Genomic DNA, 27913 nt, shown 5'->3' with positions numbered 1-27913 from the left:
GACTGACAGACAGGAAGAGGCAGCGTGCCTCAGTAAATCAGAAAGAAAAACCTTTTTACACTATTAGATTAGGCAACTAGCATGTGCTACCATGGAGTAGTCTATAACAATTCCCTATTCTAGATACAATTCAATTTAAAAAGTAAATATAGTACAAGAATATAGTAAAACAAATAGACATAAAGTATATATAATTTTCCTTCTTACATCACTTAATTTATGCGTTTTGAGCAATTGTATTGTGCTAGGAATTGGGTATAAAATGCAGTGTCTCTTTACATATGAACATAAGAACAACATTTCTTCACACGCATACGGAAAATTATGAGATGCTCCGATTACCACACATGTACAGCTCCCATATACCCTACAGCCACACACACGCACGTACATTGTCATGAAATGGGAAAAAACTGTTTCATCTGGAAATTACTTTAGTGAGAATTCAGATAGGGATATATCATAGAATAAGAATTGGTTTGAATGCAATAGAGAAGTGTGGTGGGGGGTTTGTTGTTGTGGTAGTTCATCATGGTTCAATTTCATGTAACAGTATTCATTAGATTTGCTTAAATTAATAATAAATAGGTGGCAGCATTGCTTCTTTGGCTTGGTTCCTCTGAGTGCTAATTGGTTGATATCCTCATGATGTAATTTCTGCCTTCAGTATACAGTCATAACAGCTTTGGCACCCAAGTCCACCTGAAAACAATAATCTTGATACTTTATTCTCCACATCACAGGAACATCCACTTGCATCTAAAATGTAGCATCCATTGGCCCAAAATATGTCTGGCTCTGACTGAACATAATTATCCATCTAGCCTCTTGTCCGTAAAATAGATCTAGGTCAAGACCGAGTGACGTTGGTATAGCTGTGTTACATCTCATCAGCCCAGAGGGCCAAAGGAAAGGACTCTAATCCACACAGTTCTGAATTAATTAGGCACTTTCAAGGTTGTATGCTTCGGAAAACATTCCTTTCTGCAGGTTGGAGCACACCGATGTGACGTAGTTTTATCTGACACCCACCCTGACTTCAAAATACTTCTTTTGTTCAGACTCGAATACCCATTAGCGCTCCAGCAATTGGTTCTGGTAAGTAGGGTACAGGGAATTACTAATTGTGAGTTACACACCATTACACACAAATGCAAAATGGCTTTATCTGCTTTAAATCACGGTGCAATCACCTACAGAGGAATGCCGGTACAGACTGTACAGTTCTGCTGTTAGATGCAAGACCGTGATGACACGCTGCGGACATATTTGTTACCTTTGGGATGCCATACAGGCTATTTCATGTCTTTCTATTATCAAAGCATTGTTTTTTCCGCTTTTTGTATGAAAAAATATTTTATAAATAATATATATGAATATAAAGCTTCAGATCTCATCCTACCATCTTCTTACCATTCATATTAATTCTTGGACAAAACTGCACGACAGCTTTCTGAAGTTAATACACATGGCCATATAGTGGCTTTCTAAGTTCTGTAGACATGTCACATGTTACATTTGGCAGTGCTATTACACTTCAGGCAGAGATTATTGTCAGTTTATGCTATATTCCCAAACATGTTGGTACTTGCCTCCTACTGCTGGTAATGCTTTGTACCAAAAGCTATGTGTGTTGCAGGTTTTTTGTGAAGTGCATCATGTCTGCCAGCATGCATTGTAATATGTGGGACAGCATTTTTCTAAAGGGACTAATTCAAGTCCTGTACATGGAATGATATACAGTTTCACAAGGAGTTGTTTTGTGCAGGAAAAAAAGAATTACATTTACAGAAATAATACCATAGCTGTGTCTTTTACGAATACCGTTAAAAATGTGTATTTCTGCCGAGCGGAGAATACTGAGTCGCCGGAGTCAGAGAAACTTTGCTGTGCTGTTAATCCCCTGTAATGTACTTGTGATATAGGTCAGGTTTCTGTTCAGTCTGCAGAAACGTTTATCAACAACGGGGGAATTATAGGGAAGAGACCACTGCTGCCACAAACGCATTCCCCAGGCAGCTTAACGTTTTTACGTTTGACCCTTTCTGTGCCATCTTCTGTACACATTCAGTACTGTTCATATGTGTCTGAAGGTAATGTATAGCAGGGTGCAGAGAATACATTATCATGGTCTATTGGGTTAACTTGGGGTTTAGGATGCATATAACTATCCTACTTCAAAAATGGAAGGTCTCGATGAGTTTCTACCTCAATCTTAATCTTTTCGCATGTATAGTCTACCAATTCCCCACACAAGAAAAGGGTTATTGTTTTGTGTTTGTTGTCATTGTTGTATTTTTGGAAGAGGACGCATTTGTATTGTCATGCTAATGCTTCTGTTGACTGCATTTGTTTTATTAACATAATCCCACTCGCCCCCCTTATCTCTCTGTGACACGAATAAAAGGCACAGAGAATATGTGGCGGACGATGGTGAACATTTTCAGTGTGTGTGTGTGTATGTGTGTAGCTTGTGAGCAGTGGTTTAACTTTTGAAAAACCTTTTTGTGGGTAACAGAAAATGAATATAAATTTGATGCTTCAGTGATTAATTGACATTATAAGAAACTTAAGATACCTTTGAAAATCAGATGAATTTGCAACTTCTGAAATATTTTGAATTCGCTAATTAGGATTAGCTTAATTCGCCTGTCATAAAATGTGGTTGCTGTGTCAGCCATTTGGCACCTGCTTTTCAGGATCTTAAGCTTGAACAAGTGTTTGAATTGCTTAACACACAAATGGTCACAGTATTGCATATGATTCAACATGTTACACACAGGTTAAAAGAAAAAATGTGCCTTGTACTGAGCACATGGATTTCTCCAGCCAAAAGGATTAATTTCTCTTAACTCTATCTGACAAGACACAAATGATGCATCTGGCATTTTTCAGAAAGTAGGACAAAAGAAATCATTGAGACAGCACACAGCCGCGCACAGGTGATAACTTTTTAACAGATTGTATAAGACATGCTCTGAGCAAACGTGTGATTCACACAACGCTGCAGGAAGCTGTTTCGCTTGCTCATCTTTTACGTTTTGGTATCTGTGGTCGTTCGTATTTAGATTTTAACCATTTAAAAGACATCTGGCTAATATTAATTAAAAAACAACAGTGGATTTGTTGGCTGGTACTGCCATCTGGCCCGAAAATCTGCTGCTTGCAACGATGTAGCTCACATTGTGGATTAGATCACAGCTTCCCTCTGCTTAGCCTATCACCACCCAATGCCAAAGCTGCACCGAAATCCCTCAGCGCTTTCTCTGCACTATATTCGCAGCTCTACGGTTCAATTCAGATTCATCCCCTCACCGAATATTGCATGACAGACGTCTGGGAAGATCCTTTTCATCACAATAGCATTATTTGCAGCAGTACCAGCCATTCACAACACATCACAACTGTCAACTTATGTTCTTTTGAATAATATTATTAATGAAAGAAGATACTAATGTGTATTTTATTGATACCTTCCTCAGTGTTTATCATAATTCTGGCCTGGAGGTTAATTCATAATGGAGTGTAAATTTAGATTATGTTATTTAATGTTGTAATCAATTTTGTAAATATGCATTTGTATAGCATTTCTACACTGTTTCCATAATGTTTATATATATATATATATATATATATATATATATATACACAATGGTTTTCAGCTCTCAGCTTGGGTCATGTTTCTCTATGTTTTTGAATCTTGTAAAACTCATTAAAATGAACACATCTCTTCCCAAACTTTTTTTCATTATTCATTAGTTTCCCAGAGTTTTGAAATTTGCATTCAAACTGGGACAGCAGGTGTGAAGTAAGTCCAGACTGCTTAATGGCTTTTGGCTACACAGCTGTTGTGTCCTGCCTGACCTCCTGAGAGCTGATTGTGTAGTTCAGGGCTCGATTACCTAGCCTAGTGTCACCCCTGCTGGACAGAAGTTTGGAAAACACAGGAAGAGAAAATCTGCAAAAACACCCACTAATAACTGATCCTTTTTTTTTTTACCAGATCCCACTGTGAGACGCAGAAAGCCTATTATTTCTCAGGGGATGTGATAGATGGCTGGGAAGAGAACCTTGTGCTGTTAGTCTGGCTGCATTAACATTTGTTTTAATTGCAATTAAGTGCTACATGGTATGGGCCACTTTCTAAGCCCTGCATGGTGACTGAATTGTGTACTTTGACACTACCGTACAGTCTGTCATCCTGTTCTTTGTGTTCTAGTTCTAGTTAACCTCTGTGGTGTTTTCTTTCACAATGCAGGTACAGCACCAAAACCAAAGCATTTCTTCTTCTCTCTCTCTCTCTCTCTCTCTCCCTCTCTCTCATATATATATATATATATATATATATATATATATATATATATATATATATATATATATATATATATATAAGGCTGGACATATTGCTAGAAGAACAGATCAAAGATGGACAATGGAAACTATTAAAATGGATAAAAGAGATGAAAAAACCTAGAAGCCCAGACGACTTAGAAAGACAACCACATAAAAGATGAAATCAAACACTTTGCAGGCATGACATGGAAAAGAGAAGCTGTAGATCAAAGCAAGTGGAAACATCTTGGGGAACCTTCATCCAGCAGTGGATCGATATAGGCCGATGGTGATGGTGATATATATATATATATATATAATGATATTATTACGATTATTACGACTATTTAAACCATTTGAGTTGCCTTGGATAAAGGTGTCTGCTAAGTAACATTCATTGCAGATCGAATAACCCAGCAGAAGAAAATGGAGCATTCCTCTTAGGCATCTATATATAGAGACAGACAATGAGGGGAGGGGGCGATCACGCTTAAACAGCTAACTCATTAATCTCCCTGTTTTCTTCCACTTGTTCCCCTGCAGCAACAGTGATGTCCTTGCTATGCCCACCTCTGCTAAAAATAACAGTGGAGACATGCAGAGCTGTGTAAGTCGGGGCTTCCTGGGTGTTGTGAAATGTCATGATAGTACGACTCTCTTTCCCTCTTAATAACAGAGTTCAGTCTGTCATTTACTTTCTGGAGTGGTTTCTGTTTACCCATGTCAGATTTAGAGCAGTAATGAAAACATCCTTTAAATACGCAGGCCGACATGACTTTCACTGTGGGAAGCAAAGTACAAGAAAGGTATTTTGCCAGAGTTGATCCTTTTTCATTACTAATGTCTGGTTTGACATGCTGTAATGCAGTCTGGGCTTTGAAAACACCACAGCGGAAGACACAATATAAATGACTTCATGGTGTCATGTGCAGGACTTTCTCTGTTTTCTGCTTTTTGCTAAGCCAGTGTAAATTCATACTGAGAATGTGTCCCTCTTGCCTACCAATAAGCTCCCATCTGGTAATTTAGCTGAGAATACCCCACTTAATTTCAGCCCAATCTGTTTTCAATGTTGCACTAAATATAAACAGTTATTGCAGTGTGTTAAACACTTACATGCATACAACAGCCTTTTCATTAAGCTGATATCTTCACTTCAAAACACAGATTTCAGCTGTTTCGTTGCCAGTTTGGTAAACCACTGAATAATGATTTTTACTTTAATTAAATTAAAATACCCATTTCTCTAACAAGGTGTCAGAGAGGTCTGTGAGTCTGAAAGGACTCAGCTGAACATTGAGACTGTTCATGGTGTTTTTGTGTTTTGAATCACACACCTAGAGCACAATTAGAAATAATTATAATAATTAAATTAATTTATTTAATCCTAATAAAACTATATCAAGTGACCAGAACAAACACACACACACACACTTTTTAATATATTATTATTATTATTATTATTATTATTATTATTATTATTATTATTTATCAGATGTTCCTTTAAAAAGATTACCCAAAATACATGACTACGTCAAATACTATTGTTTTACTACTTTATATAAGTTTATAAAATGATAGTTATGAAAAAATATCACCATCTGCAGGATTCTATAAATATTGCAATTTGCAGAAGTCAAAATATAAAATAAAATAATGAATGTGATGCACTGTACCTCATCGATTGCGAGTGCATTTAGATGTATTCATATTGAACGAACTTCAATTGCATTAGAGATGTATTATTCGAATTCATATTTTACTTTAGCGCTCGTTAATATTGCAATATTAAGAATGTAAACAAATATGAATCACTGATAATACAGTATGTACATATTATTATAAAATAAGTGCAGCTTGTTTCCGCCCGGTTTCGAACCGAGGACCTTTCGCGTGTTAGGCGAACGTGATGACCACTACACTACGGAAACTGCGCTGGCGGGACTTTTATATAGTCATTGATTATTTCAATTCATTATATATGTATGTATTATTGTTACCAACAAATAAGTAGCTATAGTTAATATTAATTGCGGTGCAAATACAAGATATTTAATGTCAGCGGGGGCGTTCACCCGTTATCTTCCCAAATTATAGCAATTAAAACGCAATCACGTTCTAATTTATGTACAGGGATACTATTTAAAAACATGTTTTAAGTGCAACATATGATGTAAATTGTGCGGTAATAGCTCTTCATTTCACCAAAAGTAACCTTTTAAATGGCAGTGAAGTTACTTTACAATGCTGGTACTATTACACCATCAATCAGTGTTGGAGAACAATAGCCGGTGTTGTTGGCGTCATAAGCAATCAACGACAACATTGGAAGTTATTCCATCTAATTTCAGACATTGGTCATGTATATCATATTATTGTCGTTTCCCCGTATGTATTCTAATGTGAAATTGGCGATCTACAGCCAGCTATAGTAATGGATAATAATGTTATTCTTTCTTTATATTGGCTGTTTTGACTTCACCAATGCCCCGTTTCAAGACATGTCCAATTTGCGCCTTTATTGCAAATGTTACGGTACCTAAAACGTCACACAGAAAAGGCGTCGCTAACAAAATACGTCATCAAACGTATAAAGCCTCGCTCTCGGAGCAGGAAGTGAGCCGGGCCGGCGTGTTCGTGCTAACCCTAAATCCGTGGCTGCCGTCTCCGATAGTTCACTGTTTTTCTAGCTTTCAGTGGGCTTGGCGCAGCCCTGGTCGTGGGGGAGGTTGTAAAAAAGTCTAGGTGTCGCTGGCCCCTGGCTCATGCGGCGGGGGCGGGTCAGTGGCCGTGGTCAGCGCACGCGGCCTCGAAGAGTTCGTCTCTGCGCCCGACGCGACCCCCGCCGCCGACGCGCATGAGCAGAGCAACGTGAGCGCTGCGGCCGCTTGCTTTTCCTCCAGTCGTGGAATCTGCAAGCCTGCATCTGCTCGGACAAACGCGCTGCGGCTGCATGGCTGCCGTGTATCTGCGGGGTTTGTTAGTGCATGCTCCCCACGCCATTTCCATGGGAGGTGTTTTGGTGTAAAGCGGGTTTTACTTGTTTAATCTTGATGTTTGCATCGCTTACAGAAACATGGCTTTCTCGAGTACTTTTAATCCCAGTTTGACCTTGCATTACAAGGGTAAGTTGTAGGTAATCGTGAAGCCTATCCCTATTGTATTGGGAGCTCAGATTACAGCGACCATCTCAGTACTCCAGTCTGTGTGTAAATCACGGTTTGCTTCCAGACATTTTATTTTGTAGGGTGTAGTGGCGGCTGACCTAGAATGAATCCCAGCTCTCTGTTGTAGGAGACCATGTTAAATAAGAGTACGTGGTTAATTCGCTCCTCTTTGCTCTGGCACTTCATTGAAATTGGTACGAACTAAAAGTGAACGGTAATTGATCAACATATTTGTTTTCTCATTTTCAGTGGTGCGTTAAGATAAATGCCCCCCCACGTCATGGTGAAATCCCAAGACGGCTGTAAAAGTGATGGGGAGTGGTCTGCAGAGCCCGGGGTCATCGCTAGATTGTTACTGGAATGCTAGACTGCACTGTTTGTGCTTTACTGATGGACCATTCAAATGGATGATACAATGTGGGAAAAGACAACCCCGGTTCTGGTTGCTCCCTAACGTCTAATAAAGTATGAGCGTCCGGTCTCTAACAAACCCCTGGTGTTCTCCCTGACCTGCCAGTCTTTCCCTCAGTCAAGTGAGAGAAGCCAAACCTCAATATCATGAGCTACTCAAACCAGTTCACAAGTGGGGTTGCACACTACTGACACGACCAGTTTTCTCATCTCATGGGTGTTAAGACTCTTTCTATGAGACCGAAAGGGAACTGAACATCTATTGAACTGTGTTTGCATCATTCCTGATATGGAGGTTTTGGTAGTTAAACTGTCATTTCATGAGACCTAAGGATTTTCTTCTGAAAAAAGTATTTTGTTTTAATGGTCTTTTCATTATTAGAACTAGTGACCACGATCCCACAGTCATCAGACACTTTAAACCATGGTGTATGTGTGCTGTATTACTATACACTGTGAGATAAGCAGCCCTTAATTGGCAATTGGCCATTCTTTTCTTTTTTAACATCCGTGAGAACTAGTTTGTATTATGATGCGTAATAGTGTTCTATTGATGGAATCTTATGATGAGGTCTGACACGGCTGCCAGCATGACATCACAAAGCTTGGAGTGTAATAGAATTTCAATGAGAATAGTGCTGGAATGTTACTTTCTTTTCATTTTATATTGACCCCCACAGAACCCAGTTAAACTTTTGGTACTATTAAAGACTGTGCTGTGGGGGAGGGTCATGGGACATAATTACTTAATTGATGTCATTTTTAGTATAAGAAGTAAAACAACCTGTTTATTTCAGATCTCAATTAGTTGCTGATTGAAAGGTAACTAGAAAACATACAGGAACCCAGTCTCAGAACTGGAATTGCCCAGCCCTGACCTCAGTCAATGGTGAACAGCTGTCTTTTGGCATTTTGCTGTTTGTACTGATCATTTTGATTATATTGCATATAAATGTGTGTGTGTGCATGTATATATCAACTATACAGAGATCTGCAATATCAACATAACACCCCCAAAAGACTTCTTATGACCTATTGGGCCGAAGCACTATTTTGTATGAAAAATTATTATTAAATGTATTAAAAATATTAGTCTCCTGAGTGTCTGTCTGCCAGCATCTAGTGCCTACTGGCAGATGTGTTTGTGTCTGCTCCAGTTTGTGCTGGGTGTTATGTATTGGTTGCATGTCCTGTTTGTTAAGATTTAATAGGGCAGGATTCTGCAGCAGTGAGAAAATAATGATATTCTGTAATAGAAGCTTTTAAATGTTAAAGCTGAGGGATTTATTAATCCATTAAATGTAGGAGTGCATGCATTAGTGTTCATTTTATACTTCAACATTATTTATAAAAATGAAAAGCTTTGAATCATTCACTATACTATTCAATGTTCCATGCTGCCTTGAAAAGAATATTGATTTTAACACTAGATGGCGCAATTGTATAATCATTTCACTTGTAATTACGCATCTCACCACAAAAGGTCCAAAATATAATTGAAAGTATTTATTCTCAGTATAAATGAGCATGGATTATGATATTGATGTTTTGCATAGGTGATTGGAGCAAACATCATTTTATAACTAGTGCTGTGCAGTTTAACTGACGCATCTGAATACAGTCTTTTTATTACTTATTTATAATGCTGAACAGCGGCGGCTGAGGAAGCGGGAGCTGCTGTGCGTTATTTAAATTGTTCCACACAATGTGACAGGTGGTAACAATCTGTATTTGTTGTTGTAAATTCAACCCTGCATTTGAATTGATCCATTTGTTAAAATAGTAGATTTAAGGCATATCATTTAAACATTCCATATATTTGTTTCAATTTGTGCCATGAAATATAAGAAACAACGTAAAAAACCGAATCTTTAAATAATTATTAAATATTTGTTTTGTAGCACATTATAATATGTATCGTGCGCACTGTATATATTATGTATGTATATATTGATCATTAATATTGTATCAACACATAAGACTATCATAATAATTTGTATAAGTAATTCCATATTTTGTACAAACATATATAATAAGCTTTTTCTAATAGTGGAAATAAACATGTTTTTCTTTGGTTGCTTTTGCATATTAGTAGCTGCTCATTTGAGTGGCTCAGGGGTTGAATCTCTCACATCATTATTGATTATTCTACGCCTGAAAACTTGACTCCGTCCATGTTGGGGGATTGAGAGACCAGTCAGGCAAAGGCATTGTGTTGCTCTCCTGGGCTGGACTTGCTGTGGCCTCCTGGTTAGGGTCGCTGTGCTGCTGGACAATGTCACCTGGCGCTGGCACATGTCTTGCGCTACTTTATAAACACTATGATATGTCCCAGGATCCGTTGCATGTTCTTTGACGGAAAGCCAACCAAATAATTGACTACTAAAACAGATGCAAGTCATTATTGATCCACACATGTGCTTTAATGCGTTAATTTATTTTAAACCCTGCCCTTTTCCCGACTACAAACAAATGATTTCGTTGAAATGTCTCGCTGGATTTGGATTTCCCCCGTCTTAAGGCATTCTTCACAGTTTTTTTCTTCCTTTTCCAGAAGATGTATTTTTCTTTGTTTTCATGCACACATTTAATGACTCTCCCTTTGCACTCATCGTGTTAACTGAATTATCTGTACTCATATACTTGTTTAAACATTTTTTTTAGGTTTCATTAATTCACGTGGGTGAAGCCATGATTACCCCGATATCTAAAATAACAGCAGTTGAAAAACATCACCACGATTTAAATATAAATATTAATATAGCTACCTGGGAAGGGAATTAAAATCGTCTTAGTAATAGCATCACATGTGTAATCTTCTATCACACTGATGTAGACGTGTAATTATGTAGATATGTATTCCACATGCAAAAATGCAGCTTTTAATGCATCCGAAACACCATAAATTCATATAAATACAAACGAGTGAAGAAATAGTTTACACATATATTGCATTAGCATCTGGATTATAGTAGGGTGCCCCACAAGCAAATTATGAAATACAATTGTCCTCCATAGCTTCTGAAATTAAATGCATTAATAAATGAACACTTAAATGTGCAAGTTCAGATGTCCTAAATCTTTACAATTCAGTTTGGGTTTTTTTCCACTGAGGGGCAGTGCATACCGATTCTTAACTCTTTTAGGTTGCTTCCAGATTTCTAGGTATTTTTTTCCTTTCCTACAACAATATTTTTTATTGCACAATTGATTAATACCCCACCAAATCAACACTACATAATAATAATGTAACTGCCCGTTATTAGTATTGTATTATTAATCTGAGACTACCCTAATGTATTCAAAATAAGTTTTTAATAAATAATATCACATTTTCCCGTTATTTTTATTCTCAACCTAAAACAGAACCAATGTGATTTACCGAATATTGCAGCACAAAAGCACTGTGTAAAAACCGTATTCGTTCAATTCATTTCGTGTAGCTTAATGGGAGAAATTGAAATGTGAGATTTAAAATGCAATAAATATGATTGCTGATGTTTAATTTAATCCTGACTTAAGTTAAACTTATACGTATACGGCGTTTGATTTAGTGTATTTCACTTATTGTAACAAGTCGGCGATATTAGTGTTATTCATATTAGTTTATGATAAAGCCTATACAAACATGTATATTTTTAATCTGATAATAATATATAAGTGCAGGCGCTTGCATGGAGCCCTATTTTTGCACGGGATCATCTTTTAATTCTTTTATTTGTATTTTGTCCTGCCTGTTGTGAAGTAGCCCGGTGTAGCATTGATAAATATCCCCGTTGATCACTTGATTGATTACCTCTCGCAAAGGTCACCCAGGCTGCGGTAATTTCCTCTCGCCTGAGGCTCCCTTTTCACTTTCAGTCCGGCGCGACAGCTCCGACTCTCCAAATTGTGTTTTTATTTTAACCCCTAAATAACCTCCCCCATATATAACAGAAAGCACGCAAAATAACTTCCCTGGCAGCCTGGACACCCGCCGCCACCTCAGCTGCTCCGGTGCGGGGCTCGCCGCCTCTTGGAAAGCAAACGTTATCATCCAAACGTGGACAAAACGTTATCCAAACGCAGGCTCCAGGGTCCTGCATTTTCTTGTGCTCTCTTTCGACTGGGATTTAAATGTGAACTATAGGACAACCTATTAATTTAGCTATACTACCCAGGGTCTTGAACCCAATTAATTTCTAATAATTACAGCCTACAGGGCTATACTAAGGATCTTTTTGCTGCTTTCCAGTATTACAATTTCAAGCCACTGAGGTCAGCATATCATAATAAAGTATATATTTTGAAAGTAGTCCGGAGAACAGGGAGTTATTGCAATGAGTGAAAACTGTTTCCATTTAGGCTAATTGAGCCCCTTCCCTGCAGCTATAGCTGTAAGTCTAAATCAGGAGAGCTGTTTAATATAACGTCTGCCTTCTTTACTAACCCAGTGTAATTTTTAACAGCAATGTTTAAGTCATTCATTTGGGGTAAACCGTATTATAACTGCACTACAATGATTAAATTCATCTTACTGGTATGGGCGCTGGGACTAAATGGCGTGATGTAAAAGTTCACTGCACAAAGACAATAGATAAACAGAAACCCGATAAGAGTTGTGATCTGCTCAGATATCCATACACTTGTTACAGGACAATTTGTGGAAGCACAAAATTTCCTGCTTTTAATAATGCCATTAAATATTATGTTTTGTTCCTTGAAAAAAAAAAAAAAAAAAAAAAATAGGGGCTGTTAGGTTATGCAAGCACCCTAACTCCACTCCTTTGACTGGTGAGTGTGTGTTCAAGTATTTCTGGTATGAATAAGTGCAGTGATTGAAAATTAAAATAGGAAAGGATAATACAGAAAAATGAGTGCACGTCCCATTAATCTTAACACACACTGGGTTTAGGGAATTTGATTGTATTTATTTATTTAATCTTATTTCTGTCTATAGCCAACTATTAAACTAATAAAGCATTACATCCCCAAACACACAGTTATTCTTGCAGAAGCTAACTGTTGAATGCAAAAAATACCAACGAATTACCTTTGATATTATGTATTTATTGTTATTATATGTTATGTTATACAATATGAAGTTTAGCATTAATTCCAAACATACGTCCCATGATTTATCAATTAATAACGGTGAGTATATGCTTAATTGTATGGAAAACCTTCTGCGTCTTGTTAACCATGAGGTACCTATAATATATAACCTATTTATTTTATGTAAAAACTAATGCTCCTTGGCTGGGCAGCTTGTCTATTATTCACATGATGAAGACGTATACAGGGGGTTTATCGAATCCATTTGCAAGGATCTTTGCCTTTCCAATTACACTACTGTGTGCAGATAAGCTATTTCGCTTATAACGGTCTGATATTTAAATACAGGTCTGTGCAGAACTGTTTTCGACGTAATAACCTATAGGTATTTCCATATACTATTATTTAAATTGACCTTAATTGGGCGAGTTTAATAGGCGCGCTATTAGTCAATTAATTATTGCAGAAGAAAAGGGCAAGGGAAACAGTATTATGATTATTATATGATTATGATCTGTTATATACATTCACTGGAAGTAACCGTATTTTTCATTCAATGAGAAGAAAGTGCCAAAATTTAGGGGGGTCCCGGAACGTTAACAAATCAGCGCTTTTATGCCCCCCCCCCCACCATACTGCGATATCCCGGGTCAGTCGTCATACTTTGCTTAAAGCGGTGAATCACTAAACGTGACAGTGAAAAATGCTTAAAAAATAAAATGCATCTGATAAGACGTTGTTAGCAGGAGACGGGACCGTTTTCCATGAAGATCCCAGTTCTGCAAACCTGTGCACGGTAAGCGTCATTTTCATTTCCAATTAAATGTGTAATAATTGTCACATTGCTGCACTTTAGTGTTTTATTAGGGATTTCTAATATGGCTCCCCATCCCCAAACGGGAGGGGGTGGGTGCGGGTGCGGGTGGGGGTGAGGGGGTGAGGGGGTGAGGGGGGGTCAAGTTTTGATTCATTATCTTAATGGTGGTAAGGAATCAAATGAAATAAAATCCTTCCATTCAAAACGTTTTACACTGATCATTCAGCCAAACGTTGATTAATGCGCTTTAATTTAAGCATAAAGCTGTGCGGTTTGAGGAGAGTTTATTATAATTAATGTCCCTGGTTTTCTGCAGATCTGGGCTAGAGGACGGCTTTCTTTCCGAGTCACTGATCTTTGGAGATCTCAGACGAAAAGGGGGCATCTCTCCTCGATGGCCATCTGACAAGATCAGTCAGATCAAGTGATAAATCGCTCCAAACTTTTTCTGGCGGCGCCGGGCAGTTCGGGCTGTGCGCATGTGCGAAGGTGTCCAAACTGACAATGCTGGAGAGATAGCGAGCCTGGATTGAGAAACACACAGAAAGGGCACCAGAGAAAAAAGAAAAAGGAGGAAAAGATCCAAGAACAAAATCCAACAACCCCACGCCGAAAGACTGGCACCATGAGGTCCAAAGGCAGGGCAAGGAAACTGGCCACAAGTAGGTGCAATATCCCTTTGTATGCCTTTTTGCAAACTGCCATCTTGTACATGTGTATCTCTTATGTACTATCAATGCTAAATATAGGAACAACCTGTATTCTTTACATTCATGGCAGTAGGCACTGACCTCTCCTCTCCCCACCGTAGACATCTAGTCCAGAAAAAGGGGGTGAAGGCATCTGAAGTGACATTGCGACCGCTGGCTCGGTGCAAAGCGCCCCTGCGAGCAGAGCGGGTTTATATCAGCAAACCGAGTTAGGAAAAGTTGAATAAATGCGAAAGCAACTTTACGCACAGAGCCGCGGACAGTGTTGCAGTGCATGTACTAGTGGGCGCTGTGGCTCAACTGCGGCTCCGGTCCGCGGAGCGCTGCTCAGTGCGTAAATGCGCTCAGATCCTGGGCAACTCTATTGGCACCGGCAACTTTGGACAGGCAGGTGGGCTTCGGCTTGAGCGAGAAACAAAGATGCAGAAAAAGGGGGGATTGTGCATTTAAATGGTGAACAGGTTCTCCACTGATGTAGGCGACCAAGAGGTGCTGGTTAGCATGAACTTCCCTCCAGTCTTGCTTTTTTTTAAGGCGGATCTGTTTCGTGCATTGATTATTAAACTGTGTGCATTTAAAGGACGGGACTGAGTTATTCATCAATAACGCCTGCATGTTTTAGCGACTGTAAATTGGGTGCGTGTGCATGTCGGCTCTGTTCGTGGACTCGCTGATTTGTGTGTATTTGCATGGTTACATTTGACTTGTATTGATGTGCAACAAGTGTTCCTGTTTGGAAAAGTAACTAGATTGTTGTAACATGTTAGGACACTATGTAACATGTTTTTTTTCCTCTCCACTGGGTCTATTAAAACGTTGGTGAAATATGTTTATTATAATATATAAAGTGGTTACCGTTGCTTCAGTCGCAGCATGTTTCTTTTTATGTGATGTAAAGTTGTAACGCGTGAAATGCATACAAATCTTTTAAAAATGTATTTATTTATTTTGCAGTGGCCGGGTAATGATGAATGCAGTGTTTTGTGATTTTATATGATGTTACTTTCATACCTTAAACCGAACCTAAATTGTTCGTGAGTTTGGGAGCATTTCTCTCGCCCCAATGTGTCCAAGTGTATATAAACGCTGTGATTTCAGGCAATTCTCCAGTAGTTTTCAGTTTTCTCCAATAAACTGTTTAGGGTGGTTTTCCGGCGATTTAGGATCATTTCTTATTCGTGACTTTGTTTTCCTGAACAATGTAATATACGCATGCTTGCATTTCTAATGATTAATGCGTTTGCAAAAGCATAGTTCTAAGAAATCGAGGCTTTAATTGATTTGTGATTTTCATTACATTTAAACAATTAAAAAAATTCATAAACCTTATCCTTTTTATATTTAATGTTTGTGTTATGTATTATGTACCATAAAATATACCAAGCGTGCATTTCTCCAGTTTTCGGACTATAATTAACAGTCTTCTTGAGAAATGCTTAATCGGTGTGTTTCTATATATATAGGCAATTCAATTATTATTATTATTATTATTATTATTATTATTATTAATAATAATAATAATAATAAAAAATTAAATTTAAACAGCAAAATCTAGACAATTTTTTAAACTTTTAAACTAACATTTTTACCCTAAAGGGGTTAAAATCAGATGTTGCAATAAAGGAAATAATTCTGAAACGTATAATTTTCGTGATCTGAAATATAATTTCCCTTTTCCTCAACAATACTACTATAGGTCAGACATGGAAACCCATAAGGGCCTGCTGGTCTGCAGTTTTCCCATTTAATGAACTAACACCTTAATATATGGATCTTCTACTATTATTATTATTATTATTATTATTATTATTATTATTATTGTTATTGTTATTATTATTATTGCTGATGTTGTTGCTAGATACCTGTTTATAACTATGAGTCGATAATAAATCGACCTCAAAAGAAACTGGATGTCGATAACGAAAAGACAAAACCAAGATCAAATCGAGATATAACTGAACTTTACCTAATTTAATAGTCATTAATTGCCACACTAGCTTTGTGTAATGAAGTTGTAAACAAATCATAAGTCATTAATTCATATTTAACTAATTAAAAGGTAATTTGTGTAAATGTTTATGTTTACAGTAAAAGGTCAGCACAAATAAAACGCCAAATCCGTAACATTGATGAACTGTTTGCGCAGTTTATTATTTTAATGTTTATTTATTTATTTTTTGGGGTTGTTGACCATATTGTATTTGGCATTTTTAACTAAATGTCTGATTGCACGGACATTGAAAGGCAGTTCATTTTATTTTTTAATCCGACGTCGATAGAAAATGAAATTAAAGGTATGGGGGGTTGAAACAATGCCACCTCTTCTTTGGCTCGCTGCTCAATTGCTTGCAGTCCTTAATTTTGAGATTTTAATTGCAGAGCATCCTGCAGCTGAAAAAAGCGAAGATCACCGTAATTAAAAAGCAAAGCATGTGCAATAGACAGTTTAACACCCACTTTATCAATTAACTATCAGCAACATACCCAGCGTCCCCAGAGCCTGAAACGCACCGTTTTTCTGTCTAAGTGGTGTAATATACCCGCTAATGATTAAAAAAACGAACAAAAATGAAACACTGAATGCTGCAAACAAGACACAACAACTAAACGAAACAATATAACAACACGTTATGCATACCTAGCAAAGTGCGAGTACACGGTTGCATATTGGAGTGACCCGAAAATATAATAAAAACATGAATTAATACATTATAATAATACTCGTTTAATGCACATTTACACACACACACACATTCGTAAATATGAACAATGCTGATTTACTGCAACTCTTTCATACTGCATTGGGGGGTGTAGGTACCAGTGCGGGGTAAAGAGAGTGTCAGGGGGCAATACATACCACGTTTAACAGTTATTATAGATGCTTGTGTGTTTGCTGAGATGATCTTGGTGAATATGTCTCTGTAATTCTATTTCAAGTGCATAAGCATTTAACAGTATTCGTTTTTTTTCTTTCTCACTTATTTTATTTTTTGACTGGACTGAAACAAGGTAGGAGGATATAATAAGCATACACACACACACACACACACACACACAAATTGCTAATATATGCTCTAAACAAATAGTGTTGAAATCAGCAGCTGTTTTTTATTTTTTATTTTGTTTTGTTAACAAATCATTGTGTTTCTGTTTATTGATTTTAAGACACATGTGTTCTCCTGATTCTGATACAATGCGTCTTACTTTAAACACTGTTTTGTATGATGTGATCATGGGATCTGTAGGAACTGGAAGTCAATTGTGGTTTCAACAGAGGTCTAAAGTGACTGAAATGCACGAAAATAGGAGTGCACTACCAGGAATGTCACTGGGCAGTTACGGCCTATAACCCTCCTATGCATAGTTTGAAAAAAGTATTTACAGTCTGAAAATAGGGGATAATTTGAGGCATATTTAAGGATTATTATTTACTCAAGATGTAAAATGAAGATTTCTACCTATTAAGTCAGAGGGAGAGAATGTACTGAATTCCTTGTCTACTGGGGGGATCTCTGGAGAGTAAAGTGGAGCTGGCCCAGCGCCAGTTCTGTACAATGTCAACATTGAATATTTAAATTCCCAGGCCTCATATAATAACTTTCCAAGTAAATAAATTCAGTGTGCATCTCTGTCCCTTTTAAACAACCCAGACAGAGTTTCTCCGTAGTCGGCCTGCAACTGGATGTTTATTTATGGATGTGTTTGTTTGTTTATTTATTTATTTATTTATTTATTTACTTGATGATCAAGTGATCGAGGCCATAGTCAGTAATGCTGCTTTGTGTTGAACAGGAACTTTCTGTCCTCAGACTTTTGTGTGTCCATGTATTTTTCAGATTTCCCCTTCAGATATTTACTAATTCTTTTGCTCATGCCTTCCTCTTACTCTGGGGACAGTTTCCACATTTGCTGCCATAAAAGGACATCAGACATTTTCATCTTACACCCAAAAAACACAGGACATAATGCTGCATAAAAACAAAATCAGACATTTTCAGCAAAGCAACCACACAGGTAAAGGGGTTGTCAGCCCACAGTATATGTTAAAGCTTTGACAGCACACTTCTGTCTTTGAACACAGTAATGTTGCTTCGCTGTTCAAACTAATTACAGATGATCATTTGGACAGGCAGCTTTGACAAAATTAGAAACAATGCAGAGTCTGAGTGACTCGTTAAGAAACAAGCTCGTATGCTCAGAGGAGCAGTTAGCTTTGAGTAAAATAGAAAGGGAGCCTTTTTTTTTGGCCTTCATATTTATTTTCTTTTTCAAACGTGGGCAGGAGGCAGGAGCTTTTGGACATTTAGGTAATCAAAAATGCTGACAGACCACAAAGACGATATTGGACACTGTTTTGGAGTTGGTGTTCATGAAGTGCATTTCCTCACGGGATTTATCCTCCTTTATCTGCACCTATTGTTACTGTAATTATTTGTAAAACAAAAACATGTTTACTTTTTCTGAGAAAGATTTAGGCACATGAAGCAAGTATGACACGGTCCTTCAGGGAGTGGGAATATACAGTTGGACCCCACGGACAAGCGCCTTTATACTGTTTTTGTTCTGTTTATTTTTTGTTGGATTGAAGATATCTGTGGAAGCTCTGTATTGAGGGAAACCTGTAACAGTTTCAGGTTTCCACATGGCTTAATCATTCTTCATAATAAAGTCCCAAAGAAAGATAATAAGATGAAGGAATTTATGTTTGTGTGTTTTTCAAATGTTAACCGTGAAAGGAAGAGCCTCCCCATGTATAAACCCCAGTGGTTTAGAAAAAAAAAAAAAATATATATATATATATATATATATATATATTTAAAGAGTTTTGGAGTGCCAGGGCAGCAAGGCACTTCAACGTCATTATTATTATTATTATTATTCATATTATTATTATTCATATTATTATTATTATTATTATTATTATTATTATTATTATTTATTAGCTTTTCCAGAGCGATTCACAGTTTACACAAGGAACATTTTAATGCATTAAAAAAGTGCAGTAATACAATCAGTACAAAATACAATTTTGACCCGTTCTCGACACAAGTAAGATCTGCTTGAATAAGAAATACAACTTGTTCGAAAATAAATACACATCACCAGACACAATCGAATATAAATCCTTCGCTGAGTTCTCTGTAACAACGTCAACAGGAGTCGTCTTTGCTTGCCTTCCCAACAGCTGTCATGGGATCATTCCATAGCAGTACATCTACATTGTTTAATGGGCCATGCATCATCTGTTTGTCTGTCATAGCTCATTATAAGTACAATTCAAAAGGGTTAATGGATCGGGCCATTTAAAAGGTGAGACAAGTGAGGGTTAGGAGTAACAATATTAAATAGGCGTCGCGTCAGCTGAGAGGCTGAGGAAGGCGATCGGTTTTGTTATGCATGGCAACAATGATGCTTGGATCGCTGCAAACTAAGGTTCGGTAAACAAATGTGTCAAAGCTGTGAGAGGGTTGAATTGCAATGGCAATGGCTGGGGTCTAACGAGCACACAAGCATTGCTTAGTAAATACTTTGTTAGGCGTTTGTTTGCCTATACATTGCATCGACTAACATGATCTTGATTTATACAGAGACTAATATTAGCTTTAATCTGTAGTTTTAATGTTGTATTTACACATTATTCAGGTCTATCTACTGAGCTCAGGTTAAAGGAAATGGATTTATTGGTTTTGTCACGATTAAATTAACTGTTCCTTGATATTGTTGACTTCCTTCACACAAAAGTGCTCTCTCTCTATATATATATTTAAAAATTAAGCATATAAATACATGGAAATTGAGATCAAGACATTATTGGCATTCCTTTAACTGCCCACTGTCTTTTGTCCACAAATGTAGTAATGTTTACTAAAACAGTGCACTAAAATGCAGGGAAGAAAACATTGTTTGAGTTGAGTTTTAGTCCACTTGTGTGTTTGTCCTAGAATTGGAAATAAATGAAGAATTTCCTTAAATAAACAACAACTGATCAATGCATCCACATATGCATGCTTCAATATTCACAATACTCACAAATATTTAAACCTCTCACTCTATTCTGTTTAACACGCCTGCGTTGTGCGTCCAGAGAGCGTATAAAGACACCAAACATCATCACCTGCGAGTCGGCCTGCCAGGGTGTCGCTAGGCCCAACTCACTGGGGCTGTTGGCTCAATAGTGACATTGACAAGGCCAGTGTTTTCGTGCCCTGGAGACAGCTACTCTCATCCATCACCGCACTGACCCCCCATAGCCCATGGAGAGAGGAAGGGGGCGGGGGGGAGCCCCGTCCAGACAAACTTGTGACATCTCTTGGCTTCTTTAGATGAGGCAATAAGCTGCTCTCTTGAAGTCGTTGTACAATGGGCCAAATATATTCAAGTTCTTTGCATCGAACTGAAGTTCACACCTTATTCTCTGAAAGGAAAATCAAGCCGTGACTTTTTTTTTTTTTTTTCGGTAATCTAATTACATCTAAGCAGTTTGTGGTGATTGTCCGGGAACTTGGAATATCGCCCAAATTGTTTCTTTTTTGGCCCTAAACAAAGCTTCAAATTACACTCAATGTGAAAGATGTGTATTATGTGCAATAATTAATAAACGTATAACTATATTTCCCTAACGATCTATAAATCCCAGGGGATTTTGTGTACATCTCTTTCAGTCCACTTTTTATTCCCCAGTGTTACATTTTTAGCAGAACCATCTTCACAAATATTAACATCACACGGTTTTAGTGTCCGGTCTGCACGTCCAGTCACACAGGCTTAAGCCCCGGCCCGTGGAGTGCATGAAGCCTGTTTTGTCACAAACACTTATGTCTCGAAAAAGACGCAATTGAGATGTCACATTACTTGCTATAGTTCATGACTGACACCTGATTGGCTCCCTGGCTACAGGCTTATAAACGGCCTGTTCCGTTCTGACGTACCTCTGCAGATAACAGTTCTGAACAGTGTGAAATTACAGGTCATGGTGACTTGTGTTGCTCACAAGCCAATACCTGCAATTTATTATTCTTTATATCAGAGTTCAAGTGAGTTTGCCCCTTCTGCTATTAATTTATCTGTGCTGTCCAAATTAAAGTCTTTTCATCGTGCACAACACAACTAGTTAAATAATTCATTGTGCACAAACATTGTTTCACCATGGAGCAATTTCCTATGTGTGACATCATTATAGAAACAAAAGAACAACAGACAAACGATGCACAATGCACAATTAGCATTGGGCTGGTTCACTTCTTGTGACTCACAGTGTATCAGCACATTGACACAGTATGGTAAAGTGAAGTTAGTTACGCTTAGAGAGAAACATCCCTTTTCTCATGTCAAAACACTGCCCCCCTCTTTTAATACCTAAGAAATTGGATCAGAAATAAAATGGGGAACAGCAAAGCACACACACTCGATGTGTATAAACTGTTCTGGCAGGAAATTGTCCATTTCAACAGACTTTACATCTGCACAATTACCGAGGATAGACAAAGCTTTTAAAACACATCTGATGCCTACATATAAAATAAACACAAATGACAACATGTTATGACATAATTACATCAAGAAAATGTCAGCCTTCACGTATGCTAAGGGTAATTTAAAACTAGAAAGCAATAATTCTGTAATTTGAGCTTTAGATCGAGGTACACTATCTCCCATTAATCCAAATGGGAAATCCTTATTAGGAGTCATAGCGTTTCATAAAAAAAAAATGTAAGCTGTGCTAATTAAGTTTTGAAAGGACAGTTTTATTATAATAATTTAGATAATAATAAAATTCAGTTGAAACAGAAGTGCCAGCCGTTACTAAGTATCTAATTGTGTTTGTTATTAAAAAGGCAATAGAGTGGCAGTTTAGTTCATATCTTTAAAAGATCAAGCGTTGTACTTTTAGCTTTCGGATAAGGCATGGCCTATCCGACAGTGACCATGCCGAACAATGTCTTTCTGCAATGCCAATCTCAACAGCCATGTAATAACAAATTTAAGTTGATCTCAATCTCTGCCGAGTTCAACTGGCCAAGCCAATAGGTCGAGATAAAGTTTTGACCCAGACACAGTGTCTGACTGTCTTGGGAGTGGTGTTTGAGTCTGGCATGGGAAAACGCTTGAATGTTTACCACTGGGAAATGGTAAGTATAAAGAACAATGAGCAAACCTTAAAAGTTGTAAAATATGACTGTTTTCTTTTGAAAGGTCATTCAATAATAGATAGTAAATACATACAAAAGGTGGTATTTTTACTTTCTTTTTGTGTGTGTGTGCATTTGAATGCCGAGGGCGGTCTGCAAGGTTACCCGGTAAGAATAAGCCACCTTTGTTTGAAAATGGCGTGGAGGAGGCCGAGAGAACATAAACTTCATAATAAATGATGGCTCCTGGAGATAAGTTCAAATGATACATTTTAAGCACAGAACTTGCTCTCACTGTTGTTCCAAGTGTGAGTGTCGAACTGTTTATTTTTGTGCGTCTGCGTCTGCTGATAATGGCGAACGAACACTGGACGGCTGTGTGCCCTGTGACTTCTTAGCTACAATAAACTGTCCTTAATGAGACATTTAGTTTCTAACTGAGCAAGTCAGTTCCGTTTACATGTGGCTGTGGAGAAATAATCCTGGCAGTTTCGTCTGGATCCCGTAGGCTGCTGTTCCTTATCGTGATAGATCAATGGTATTTCAATATGCAAACTATTTCCTGGGCTAGTTTGGGGAAGGCGCACCGCTACCTAATTAACCTCCTTCAGCTCAATCAATTAACCGGCACAGGTTTGTAATCTTTTCAAACAGGGATCATACTAACACTCGCACCAAGCAGCCACCAGAAATGCTTTAAAGATGATGAAATGCTTGGCAAGAGACGCGCGCTGGCTCCTCAAACACATCTTCAGTGGGGATGCAGTCCCATGAAATAGCGCGCTCTGGAGCCCATATGGAGGCCCGTGTTCATGCCCTGTCAGGAAAGCAAAGTGGCGGTAAGTTCTTAGGAGGAAGCCATGGAAGGATCACAGCGCCAGGGCCCGGTGAAAGAGCTGAAACATCTTGGAGGAGGACACAAAAGCAAACACAGGAGAAATAAATAAATAATGCCCTCCGAAAGTAATTGGGGGGAGTTTTAAGTACAGGAAGCTGCTTCACTTAAAGTTCTTGGCAAAGTCCAAAGCCTATTATCACGTTGCTGGAGCAGGTGTCTTCAAGGGGGAATGTGAGAAATATTTATACTCCGTCTTGTCCTGCAACGATGGAGAGAACTACTCAGGAATCTCTGTCCAGGAAAGCGGTCTGCTTCTGCTGCAAACCACGTAGTTCCTGAATGCAGAGGGTGCTATCCAAATTACTTAGGTTTACCAATATTGTAAAGGATCTGGGGATATTACTGTTTTTCCTTGACCCTTGTTTGCTAGGAGGACCAATTGTACAGTTTAGTGGGGCCTCAGATTGATCTCAATGCCTAGAGGATACAATCATGGGGTATTTGGAATATTCCGTATTAGGTTTTAATTTCAAGGAAAGACACAATTCAGCTGATTTTACAAGAAAGGCTTTTAAATCTGTAACGAGTCGCCATTGAACCCCGAAAGATTCTTTAGTGGGCGTTAAATATTCCAAGAACCACCATGCTCCCTAGTACAACTGTGCAATATGTACAAGTTAGATACAACCATAAAGATAAGCACCGAACTCCAAACTCTGTGCTAGGGTTTCACGATGATTTATCCGCCCAACGAAGCATGCGATGTTCTCCAGAAGCACACATTTGCAGAACAAGCAAGACAGGGCGTTATTGAAGTGCTACAAAGGGAAACTCTCTCATACTAAAGTTAATTAGGAGCTGACAAAGCTACGGTTTCCACTGGCGGCGCGCAATCGTACAGCAGTGGGTCAACTCATGCCCTTATATCTTCTTTGCGTTACAGTAAGCAAGTTGGATGTTGATGTGAGAGGCCAAGTTCACTGGACCACGGCTATTACACAGCTGACCCAGCGAGTGACAGCTATGGCTTTTTTTTTTCTTTTCTTCAGCTTCTGTTGTGAAATATTTCAAGTGCTGGCAGTATAGAGCTTTCTTTTAAACACTGGATTAAAGCCATAAACAGGAATTATCGAACAATTGCTTTGTGAAACTTCAGATAACAATTTGTTCCACCACAGTGGGATTTCTGAAGGGGGAAGGAAACTATTTTGAGCAGCTCTTGATTAACTTAAGGGAGGGAGAGAGAGAGAAAAGTCGAGTCGAGTCCATCTATCGCCTGCGTGTAATTTCTAAGCACCTTCGATGTTTACACTGGACTGAGTCATTAACATAAATTGATTTTCTCCCTCTCCTTCTTAAAAGTCACACTTTTTTCTCTTGCCCATTTCGTTGCAGCAAAGAGATTTGTAAATGTGACACCAGATTGATTCAGCCTGATAATAAAATGCAGGTTTTTTTTTCTCTTTCTCTCAGATTTACTGATGGGACACTTTCAAACATTGAATAGTTTAACAAAATGCTTTTTCCAAGATATCTTAATCCGCATATAAATGTTACACTCATTCTGTACATAACTGATAACATTTTATAAAACAAAATTAAAAAATGTTTTTCACCAAGTAATATTAAACAATTTCCTAATAATAATAATAATAATAATAATAATAATAATAATAATAATGAGTGCTGAGAGCTCTAATTTCCTGGTTTAAAAGAAGGCAGTCCCCCACAATGCAACTGTCATGTCACGATCACCATATTTTTACGGTACACGTTTTCCAAATTGTAAACATCTCTCTGTTTATACTACGTGCCACCGGACACCCTCTCTCCAAGTGTCGAGATTAATGGGGGCTGGATTTCTGTGGAAAGAATGAGATGGTGTGAGATTGTGTACACTTGATTAGCCTTCCCTACCTGCCGGGGCTGAACACATTGTCCTCCCGGCCCACAAGCCCTGTAATGTCGAAGACACGGAGGAAGCGGGGAACAATAGGACAGTGGAGATTCCTTTCCTCACCACATTCCTCGCAGGCCTCCTTCCAGAGAATCCGCGCTTCACCCGGCTCACAGGCTTTGATGAGCCATCCTGGGCTTCCTGATATTGTGACTCCTCTCACAAACACAAAACAAATTAATTTCGATCGCAGTGATGCTCGATGGAGAGGCCGAGGAAGATGTATCCTCCTCGGGATATCCTGTTTTGATTAAGGTTAACATCCTAGCCTCCCTGACAATATTATTCTAACGCGAAAGAAAAGCTGAACCGCAGTCAAGAGCTTGTTACAGGTTTCTTTACTCTTTTGACCGCAGGGTCAGGCAGCGTTTCACACCACACAGCTTGTGGAGGAAGTTTGAGTCTCTGCCAGTGGCGCTTAACGTAGAACAGAAAAATTGTATAGAAGCACGTACGATTTGTGTACAGCTTATAATTAATCATCACTGCCTCCCCACATTCGCTTATTGGGAGCAAATAAGCTCCTCTGCGTTAGTTTTGCCTTTAGTGACACCTCACACGCACAGTCGCTGCTCACCCTCGGGCCAGCCTGCCACCTGCCAACGTTACCCCAACCTACTCGGGCACTAAGCCAAGACAACACTGCCATTTGTGTGGGCAGAGTGGCACTACTAACTACTGAAAAATAATAAACTGATGATAATAATAATAAAATAATATAAGGCCTCCAGCTCAACGTGACCCTGTACTGGATGAAGCAGTTATTGAAAATGTGTGGATTGTGTCGAGAAGACACCCTTCAATTAACTTCTTCTAAACCACACACTTTTGAATTGAACAATCATCCCCCTTTCTCTCCATCCAGGATCCGCTGTAACTGACCCACCGTAGCCGGTCTATGTTGTGTTTTTGTGCTGGTTTAAACGTAACAAAAATATGAGAAACAAATGAACCTCCTGTGAAAATTGCACCACTCGCATTAAGTGTCCTGAAACGTGGCTGGTAACTGAAGAATTTAAAAATGAAAACTTAAAGACTGGATTACATTTTGTACAAGATAGGAGGTATAGGAATGTTTGGAAATGCTGCTCTGTGATTGGCTGGTTTCTCATATGAGATTTAGAATGCATTTAATAATACTTTAGCCTAATATTAAATAGAACCTCTTAAAATCACAGATAACTATATACTAGTAGGAGCGCAATATTAAGTAGACTATTTAAAAAACATCTGCTATGATTATTAAAATATATTTGTTTGAATTGCAGTCAAAAGCTGTAGCTCCTGTTATTTATGTAGGCTGCTTCGTTTAGCTGTAAGTACCACTAGGTGGCTGAATGTTTAATGAAAGTATGGATTTAAAAACCAAGTGTTGCCAGCTTTATTGCGTGTGTGACTTTAAAGCAATACTGTGTGTTATCAAATCTGTCCAGATGCCCGAGGAACAGTTTGTTTTGAATGAATAGCAATGACAAGAACAATAATAATAACCATTTTATACAAGTGGCTTGGGCTGCAGGTCCACAAATCAGTAAAATGTGTCCGACTGGTTTTACACGTTGCTTTGAATTTAATTTCTCTGTGTGTGGACCATCTCCAGTGTTGGTTATTCAGATGTTATTTGTCGCATATGCAGTTCCAAATGCACTGTTGACTGTGGACTCTCAGTAGCATATGGTAAAAAAGGGCAACTTGAACAGAAAGGGCACTGCAAGCCCCACAGGACTTTTCATAAACTGCCAGATAGCGGGGCCAAAATCCATACTGGTGTCAGTGTGTGCCTTCATCAAACAGACTATACATTTGGTCTGGGATTTTAGGGCAAAGAGATCTGGATGTAATTGTCACTAAGATTTCAGCAGAGAGGCTTTTTGTTAATAGGGTCAGCAAAAAAGTTAATAGATTTTTATCTCTCTTTTTTTTTCTTTAACACAAGCAGCAGCAGACGTCTGTACTTTTCACGTGTTCCTAGTTTGTGTAATTATTTTTCTATGGACTCTCTGCTCTCAGTGCCGCAGTTTTCTGCTGTAATAACACAAAACGGGGTTTTATATTTAGAAAAATCTCCACCTCCTCGCTGGCCCACAGTAACACCACGACGCAAATCAGATATTTTCTTTTTTTATTTTATTTCCCTTTTCTGCCTTTTCCCCCAGATGCTGCGTTTAAATCGAGGTATGAGAGTTTGGAAATGGTTGTGAAATTCACATTCATTATGGTAAAGAGATACCACGTTGACAGTTAGCAGAAAGCTGGCCAAAGACAATAGAGTATTCTGGCCATTCGAAACAGCTGGCAGCGTAATAACATGTTAGTGCTTGCGTTTTCATCCAGGGCTCTTTTTTTAAACTTTTTAAATAATAGTGTTCTTCAAGATGCTCACGAAGAGGGTAGGGACAGAACTGGACAGACAGACAGACAGACAGGCCGGGGAGCTTGTGCGTCTCTCGGCACTCGAGGTGCCACCGTGATGCGTCTCCGGATGCGTCTGTCACGAGGGGAGGAAAGAAAGGCTCAG

At 38.3% G+C, this 27913-nt stretch overlaps 1 protein-coding gene, 1 long non-coding RNA gene and 1 other non-coding gene across 15 annotated transcripts in view; 2 read left to right on the top strand and 1 right to left on the bottom strand.

The window, feature by feature from the left end:
- The window catches only part of LOC136753515 (uncharacterized), an 80879-nt gene extending 70989 nt beyond the window's left edge, over positions 1–9890 (top strand). The window contains exons 4-7 of the long non-coding RNA XR_010817438.1: positions 4394–4621; positions 4876–4939; positions 5098–5138; positions 7749–9890. This is a non-coding gene — a long non-coding RNA (uncharacterized LOC136753515). The remainder of the gene's footprint in view (positions 1–4393; positions 4622–4875; positions 4940–5097; positions 5139–7748) is intronic.
- On the bottom strand, positions 6191–6263 carry trnav-aac (transfer RNA valine (anticodon AAC)). Its single transcript has one exon. It is a non-coding gene; the product is annotated as a tRNA-Val (tRNA).
- A 3716-nt stretch (positions 9891–13606) lies between the features above and the next one.
- The window catches only part of mecom (MDS1 and EVI1 complex locus), a 169126-nt gene continuing 154819 nt past the window's right edge, over positions 13607–27913 (top strand). For 7 of the 13 annotated variants that reach the window (XM_066709698.1, XM_066709697.1, XM_066709691.1 and 4 more), the window contains exons 1-2: positions 13609–13740; positions 14078–14423. In XM_066709698.1, the coding sequence (XP_066565795.1) occupies positions 14387–14423 (37 nt within the window). In that variant the 5' untranslated portion in view covers positions 13609–13740; positions 14078–14386. Of the gene's footprint in view, positions 13741–13973; positions 14424–27913 lie in introns of those variants that run through there. The other 6 variants (XM_066709699.1, XM_066709695.1, XM_066709693.1 and 3 more) reach the window with 4 other exon arrangements.

This window comes from Amia ocellicauda, chromosome 7 (assembly GCF_036373705.1).
Source record: "Amia ocellicauda isolate fAmiCal2 chromosome 7, fAmiCal2.hap1, whole genome shotgun sequence".
Taxonomy (NCBI): domain Eukaryota; kingdom Metazoa; phylum Chordata; class Actinopteri; order Amiiformes; family Amiidae; genus Amia; species Amia ocellicauda.
This window is presented reverse-complemented; position numbering and strand designations above follow the sequence as displayed.